A 7,952-nucleotide genomic window follows, 5' to 3' on the forward strand; every position below is an offset into this window, starting at 1 on the left:
ATATATATATATATATATATATATATATATATATATACATATACATTGCTGAAGTGATTTGTTATGCTGGGCATTGATTTGTTAGTTACCAAGGACAGGCCCGAAATGGATGTGCGCAAGGTAATATTATACTGGATAATTTAAAAAGTTGACCATAAATAATTCTGGAAAATAAATATTTATTTAAGAAAAAATATAAAATAGAAAAGAGAAACATAAATTGCCTGTTTCACAAATAATTTTAGCCTTGCGAAAATGATTTATTCCTTGCGATAGAGAAACATAAATTGCCTGTTTTGCAAATAATTTTAGCCACGGATTTGCCCGGACAAATCCGTGGCTAAATTTAATTAAATCAATTTAAACTTTATAACTAAATATAATAAATTGGTCTATCAGCTTGGTTTTGCTTACATTTTATCTAAGTTGTAAACAAGTATTGGTTTTGGCACGTATTCATCAGTTGTACAAAAGCAAGAAAAATTTTGGATTTCTTGTTTCGTATTCATCCCGATTTTTTTTTCTGTATTTTACTTGCGTGATTTGATTGATTCAGATATATTTCAACTATGTTCGGGAAAAATCATAATTTTTTGTTTGTGATTAGGTATTAGCGTATTGGTCATTATAATTACCTTCTAATGGTTTCTTTACACACTTTTTAAGTATTCCTTGTGCAAAACAGCATTCTCCCTCCGCACAAGATCGCATACCACACAGTGACTCAGCAGTCTTGGGAAAATACATCAGAAACAAAAAAAAAAGATCATTATTCCAGAAATCATTTTCAAGAAAAAGAAAACATTTGTTTGACAAATCACATACTAATTTTATTTAAAAAGCTTAACAAAATACATCAAATGTATGTGTGTTTGTGAGTGTCACGCAACACAAGTCTACTCACAATAATGTGTGTAATGCCCAACAAAAGTAGACAGTGCCATTTAGCGCAGTATAATTAAATATTTATTCATTTCATAAACTCAAATTATAAGATTGATTTAGTAGCGTATTAAGCTGAACTCAAGTTTTAACAGGCTTATTTTTTTTCTTTTCGTTCTTTTCTAATCAAAGCTGTTATTATTTTTTTATTAAGAAAATCGATAGAAATTCGAAAATAATTTATGTCGTCCTTATTTCAGTTCTGATAGAAAATAGTTTCATGCAAGTAATTTCTTTAAAAAATAAATACTTTTTTTTCTTTTCGTCTTTTCATTTTTTTTTAAAAAAAAGTTTTTTTTTAATAAAACTCGTATTGTAAAACCCCTATCCTACACATTAGCTTATTAAAAATGAAGTAATATTAGAGTAGGGATATTATTACGAGTTTTAACAACAGCAAAAAGTTTAAGGAAATAACACAATAACACAGGGAAATACATAAGCAGTTTTTACTCGATTTTTAAGGCATATGAAAAGTTACGCCTTTTTTTCAATGCGAAGCAAAATGGCAATACTGGCTTAAACAGTTTTCACCCCTCGCTATGACAAAAAGATTAAATAACAGCTTGATTGCTGAGTTTTTAGTTTCATTTTTTTAATTTTAATTAAATTTATGAAAATCGCTGCAATCGTTTAGTTATTTGTTTAATTTAGCTCTATGAAATGCTTAGATGTCGACACCAGAATTGCAGGATTTAATACAATAATAGCCGTATTTTGATCTTACCTAAAACCACCATTTAGGGTTAATTTAACCCTCATAGAAAATTGACGTCATTCCAAAGTAAATTTTTTTAAATGACGAATATTGTTAAAAATGCAATATAAAAGAGTTTTTAGGGATTAAAAAAAATATTTTAACTTATTGACAATATAGTGCATTATTGTATTACAGATTATTCTTTAGCCGGATCGTAAGTCATCTGAAATTAAACAAAAGATAAGAATGTAAAAACACGCCTTAGCACACAGCAAGTTTTATAATGTGTAAGTTCTAATATTAGTTAGACATTAGTACTAGCTGAAGTACTACAGTATCTCTGCGTGATGCAATTTTCACTGAGGTAAATTTCACTAAGGTATCTCGTAAGAGTTTCATGTTGGAAAAATTTAACTTTGGTAAACAGTATTACGTCAAATGATATACTGAATACAATTTATCTTTATTTTGATGGGATGAGCTACTAAATATTTGCTTGATTAATCTAATTATTCAAACTTTATTTATCGTGTTGGTATATACTTTTTAATTCAGTGCATAAAATTGTACTGAATATGTTAATTTTTTTCACGACTTACGGACAATGGGTATGAGGCTAGTCTAATATAAGAAAATGAGTAGTTTTGTTTTTTTAATAGGTGTCTCTCCAGAACTATTGAACAAATTCGTCTATTGTCCTAAAACTTGAACAAAGGGTAAGGGGACAATTTTATTCCACGATCCGAAAACCTCTTAAGAATTTCAATTAGATCAGGAGAGACATTTAAAAATTAAAATTTTCCTATTGGTTAAAAGTTAGCACTATTGATATAAATGAAACTGCTGACCATTCTGAGGATAGAGTCAGTGATGTTTGCTTACTTATAGCTCTCATTTATTTAAAAAAAATGAGTTTATTACATTTTCTGATATATTTAATTAGTTTAGTTTTGTCAGATGTACTTAATGATCAATGTGAGCGTGGTAGCATAAGTGGAATACGCCCCATATCAATATTTAAGTAATATGAAACAACAATTTTTTTTATGTATAATTATGCTTTTAAAACGTATTTCGATTAAACTAAAGAATTTTAATGGAGAAATGGTACTAATTCAAGTAGGAGGAAAGTAAATAACTCTAGACTATTACTGAAGCCAAATGATGCATAATTAATTTTATTAATGGGTACTAATTAAAATGAAATTATGAGCTACCAATTATAAAGCAAAATTAATTCAAAAATAGTTCTAATTCGTTTAGGGCAAACGTAGAAAATTGTCATACTGTTATTGACACCAATGATGCTTAATTAATTTTAGTAATAGACACTATTAGTATTATGGTGAATAGTGCAATTTTAATCAATACCAAGTATACTGATGTTAGTTAAATTAGTATATTTGGCACTTATTAAAACTACATGAATACTGTGTAGTTTCATAGATTATGTGGGAAAATGCGTTTTACGAATTTTTAGAATATATAAGTACCAGAAAAAAATCATAAGATGTGGTAAATTTTGACCATTACGAGTTAGCCTCAAATATTAGCATTCCAAAAGACGCTGAATACAATGAATCGTAATTTTGATAGGATGAATTACTAAAAATATGTTTTTCTTCGTTTAATAACGTAAAGTCACCAGCGAGAGAAAGAATAATAATAAATAAATAAAAATTGGAATTATTTTAGCTTCAATACTTACGTTGGCTAATAACTTTTTCTTTTACACCTGATTTTGTTCAGAAATCATTTATTAATAGAAATATTTGTTGCATTATTGATTGATATTATTTTCCTCGTTTATTGATTGATCTACTTTTACCCTTTTAAGGAGAACGGATTGAAGAACTCGCTATTTCTGGAAGAAAATTCAGATAGTCTAAGATGAAATGAAGAGTTTGTGCGTCTATGAGTGTTAGTGTGTGTGTCTTTTTCATAATTCTAGAACTACTTGTCTACCATCCAGAAATTTAGACAGTGGTTGAAAGGGACGTTGTTAGACCTATATTCTAAAAACCGTTGATAAATTTCAATTCAGTCATTTGGGAAAGATGTTTACAAAATGGAATTTTCTGTATTGGTTAGGCATTAGCAGTTGTTATAAATTTAATTGGAGATAATTCTTATTTTTTTCAAATACTTAAAAAGTAATACCAGTAATTTTGTTTGGAATTATGGTAAATGGCGCTGATTTCATAGGTATCAAGTTAACAAATATGAGTAGCGAGAATCCTACCCTAAATAATGTGATAATAGATTTATTAAAGCCCTCTAAAAGAATAATTACCAAAGAAAATTACTTAACTGTGGTAATTTTTTACAATCACAAGTCTGTTTCGAGCAACACCATCAGACCGCATTTTTCTCATAATTTTCTAATGGAAATAGTTACATTATTTTTAGTACTTACACAGATGAATGCCAAGCTTAATATTATCATGAAGCCAAGGAATTTCATATTTTATGGTAGCTGATAGTCGTTTTTAATGGTACGTTATATTTCTTCCACTGTTGTTTCTCTTTTATATACCTACGTTAAAATATAAAAATAGATGTGATATTTACACATATTGTCACATTTTCCTTAATTGGAATTTTTATTATGTGAACATATAATAAAGATTGTTCATTCAGATAAAAAGCTACACTTAATCGTTTAATTAAAATCGCAGTCAGGAGATCACAGGAGAACATTATTTATTTCAGCTGCTTTTAAATAACGGTGAGTACGACATTACAAGCATGAGTTTCGTTTTATGCCTCCATATAACTATTTATTATATGACATCAAGAACTAAGAATTGGAATACATCTGCATCCATTTATTATATTAACTCTATTAGATATGATGAAAAAAACACGAATAAAAAAGTAAATGGTAGTAGTTAAAATTTACAGGGTAGTACACTCTGGTTTACTTATGTTATTTTAAATATAATATAAGTCCCTGGAGTTATGTCATTCATCTCTATATAGATTAAAGCGAAATGTCTGGAAGCATGCTCGTTTACGATTTGAAAACGAGAGCGCCGATTTGGATCGTATTTTTTTTTCAGCAGTTTGCAAGTTTTTATGGACTGGTTTCTTAACAATCACCACTTTCCGGTACAGTGCCAAAAATACGAAATTTCCTTTTAGAAAAAAATTAAAACGTGTAAAATTTGTTGATGAAATTACAATTACATTTGAACAATTAAACACTTACAATTAGACAAATAAACTATCACGATAAAAACAATTAAGCAATTATAATTAATACATAAATTGAAAGCTACGTTATCGTGGACTCAGCATCTTATGTTGTGGTAATGTTAAACGTAAATTAAATGTGCTTATTCTTATCTAAGCAAATTGCATTTGAATTTTAAGGTTTTTAAATTGTCTTACTTTTTTTACATCTTCAAGTTTATTAAATTATTTTACTAAAATATTTTAATATCAACTGAGAATAATAATAGTAAAATTTTCACATCGTTTCGGATCACGAACTTTAAATTTTCGAACTAACTTTATATTTTTATCTTTTAAGTGAAAATATCACAAACTTTATAGAAATATTTAATGCTTATCGGTTGGTGATATTATGAAGACAAGTTCATCAGCAAGGGATTTGCACAAGTTTCCGGCTACAGATAATGCACATAGGTGCATCGAATATGACAATATCGCGATTATTGTACAAAGGGAGGATTGCATTTTGTTGGGGGAAAAAACCTTCTACATATGGTCATATTTGTTTTTTCCATAAGTATTCTTTAAACGATTTAACGAAATTTTTGTTCAAAATCTCTGGAGAAAATCTCCCTTTCACAAGAAGCACAAACGAACGACAAATCACCACCACTACTGCCAAAGCCTTCTATAAAACGGGAACAACAAATTTGTCCGTTAAAAAACGGGACTAAATATCTGTACAAAAACTAACAGACATGAATAGGCTTCATAAAAATACGCAAAGCTGCGAATGCTTTTTGAAAGGATTTTGGAATAAAATAGCCTCTCTTGATTCTGGAACGGTATGCGATGGTTGGTTTACTTGGATATTCGACATTCCCCTCTCCCGATCTGATCCTGTTAAAGAATAGCCTGCTTTAATTTCTTCTAAAACTTCTGGTGTTTGTGATTCATCATTAGAAGAAACTAATTATTTTCCTATCAAATCGTGTCTATTGTTTGGTGGAGTTTGGTTTTGGAGTTATCTTCATTGACTAGATTAAACTTTCATCAGTTATGCATCCTTTAAATTAATACTAAGTTTTGTAAATTTTCCTTTAATGAGTTTTAAATCGTTAAAAGGCAAAATTTTCTTATCAGAATAATAAATCTATCTTCATTTAAAATTAAATATTTCATTTCATTTACTTAACATATTTTTCTCTACATTTTTAGATGCTTAAAAATCTTGCATGGTAGATTTGCTAGACATTTTGCAGATGGTGTTTTCATCGGAAAATAAAAACTGCTTGATTGAAATATTTTCAAATTTACATAATTTTTATTATTCCATAGGATTCATAATATTTTATCTAATAATAGTGTTTTTATTGAAATTCCGGTAAGGAAGAGTAAAAAATACAATTTAGTCTGGATATATATAATTATTAAACAAAATCTATATCTATTCTATTCTATAAATCTATATGTATAGCGATTTTTAAAAAGTTAAAAAAAGCTGTAATTTGACATTTTTAACTTGGGAAAAATAGTTAAAAAGTAATGAATAAATCATGATATATTTGGGAAGCGAATAACACTCAAAAGTTTAGACATTTGTAAAAAAATTTATTCGTATTCAAATGTTATTAGTTTTTCTTTTAATACTATTGAAATACTTCCTTTTAGCACTCTTTAATTATATATCATCAAGAATACACTACATCTACACTTCTTTTAATGTTTTCAGATCATTTATTAGCCCCAAAATTTCGTTAAATTATTTTCTAAAAAAGATATTCTTTTTAGACTTCTTTTCTCAGAAAAGTTATTCAACTTGCTAGAAAACCTAATATTTTTTTTAATATTTTGACATTTCTTCTTTTTTAGTCAACAAGTCCACGTGATAGAATGGATACAGTTATAAAATACATTTATATTTTATTATGAGTACTCAATACTTAATATTTTTGCCAATGGACGGCGCTGTTTAATTGTGCAATATACAACTTTTAATAATATTTATTTAGAAGCTTAACTATTAGAAAATAAATACTATTAATTAAAAGAGGAGAAGAAAAAAATAAGATTACTTTCAAAAACATTTAAAAAATATTTTTCATGCATCTTAAAAAAAAAACATTAAACTTCCAGAAAACAAAATAAAGAAAAAAAGATATAACCTCCTCATCAGTCCACACGGTTATATCCACAAAAAAGAGTGCTTTCTAATATTGTATTAATGTAGACAAAGCAAAATATATCAATAGAATAGTGTAAGGAGCACTCAAAATATTTTTTATGAAACAAAAATAGAACACATTCATTAAAAATTATATATATTTAATAAAACAAATCAATCAAAAACAGAACATAATAAGTGAAGGAAATATATAAAAAGCACGATAGGAAATCTATAAGACTAGGAGCTAATTCAAATTAACTTACGCGTGCCGGAATCACAGCGAGTAATGATTTAAGAATGATTTAAACTATTTTTATAATACGATTGCCAGATTGCGAAATATGAAAACAGAAGCGTAAATAAAAAGATCTCTTATGGCACGTTCTTACTGCAATACTGAAGAGCGTTTAATATGTTAGATACCTAGGGTAATAGTTCATTGGAATTCGCTCCTCGTCTTATAAATTTCCTTTCGTGTTCTGTTAATATTTCCTTCACTTATTATGTTCTGTTTTTTGCTTGATTTGTTTTATTTCATATATAGTTTTTAATTAATGTGTTCTATTTTCGTTTCATAAAAAAAAAATTTAAGTGCTTCTCTCACTATTGTATTGATATATTTTGCTTTGGCTATATTAATACAATATTAGAAAGCACTCTTTTTTGTGGATATAACCGTGTGAGCTGATGAAGAGGTTATATCCTTCTTTCTTTATTTTATTTTCTGGAATTTCAATATTTTTTTTTAACATACAAAAAAAAACATTTAAATGTTTTTTAAAAATAATTTTATTTTTAGAATTTTTCTTCTTCTTTTTTAATTAATCTTTAGTATTTTCCATATTTCCTCAATATTTAAACTTATTTTAAGAGTTCTATATACAGCTTATACACAGTTAATAAACTTATTAATTCTCTTCGTTTTTCTCTCATTTTTTATCTTCCTTGTCTTCATTGATATATATA

The 7,952-nt window shown here is 27.4% G+C and overlaps 1 protein-coding gene and 1 long non-coding RNA gene across 2 annotated transcripts in view; one reads left to right on the plus strand and one right to left on the minus strand.

Annotated features, from left to right (window-relative positions):
- LOC107447644 (peptide 1-like) overlaps positions 1-7,379 on the minus strand; it is a 20,085-nt gene extending 12,706 nt beyond the window's left edge. Inside the window, exons 1-3 of the mRNA XM_016062607.3 lie at positions 7,250-7,379; positions 4,059-4,178; positions 636-732 (exon numbers count right to left, since the gene is read on the minus strand). Of these exons, the coding sequence (XP_015918093.1) occupies positions 636-732; positions 4,059-4,106 (145 nt within the window). The 5' untranslated portion in view covers positions 4,107-4,178; positions 7,250-7,379. The remainder of the gene's footprint in view (positions 1-635; positions 733-4,058; positions 4,179-7,249) is intronic.
- LOC139426012 (uncharacterized) overlaps positions 1-7,952 on the plus strand; it is a 17,007-nt gene that overhangs the window by 6,219 nt on the left and 2,836 nt on the right. The window lies entirely within an intron of this gene.

The sequence above is a fragment of the Parasteatoda tepidariorum genome, chromosome 7 (genome assembly GCF_043381705.1).
Source record: "Parasteatoda tepidariorum isolate YZ-2023 chromosome 7, CAS_Ptep_4.0, whole genome shotgun sequence".
Classification (NCBI taxonomy): Eukaryota; Metazoa; Arthropoda; class Arachnida; order Araneae; family Theridiidae; genus Parasteatoda; species Parasteatoda tepidariorum.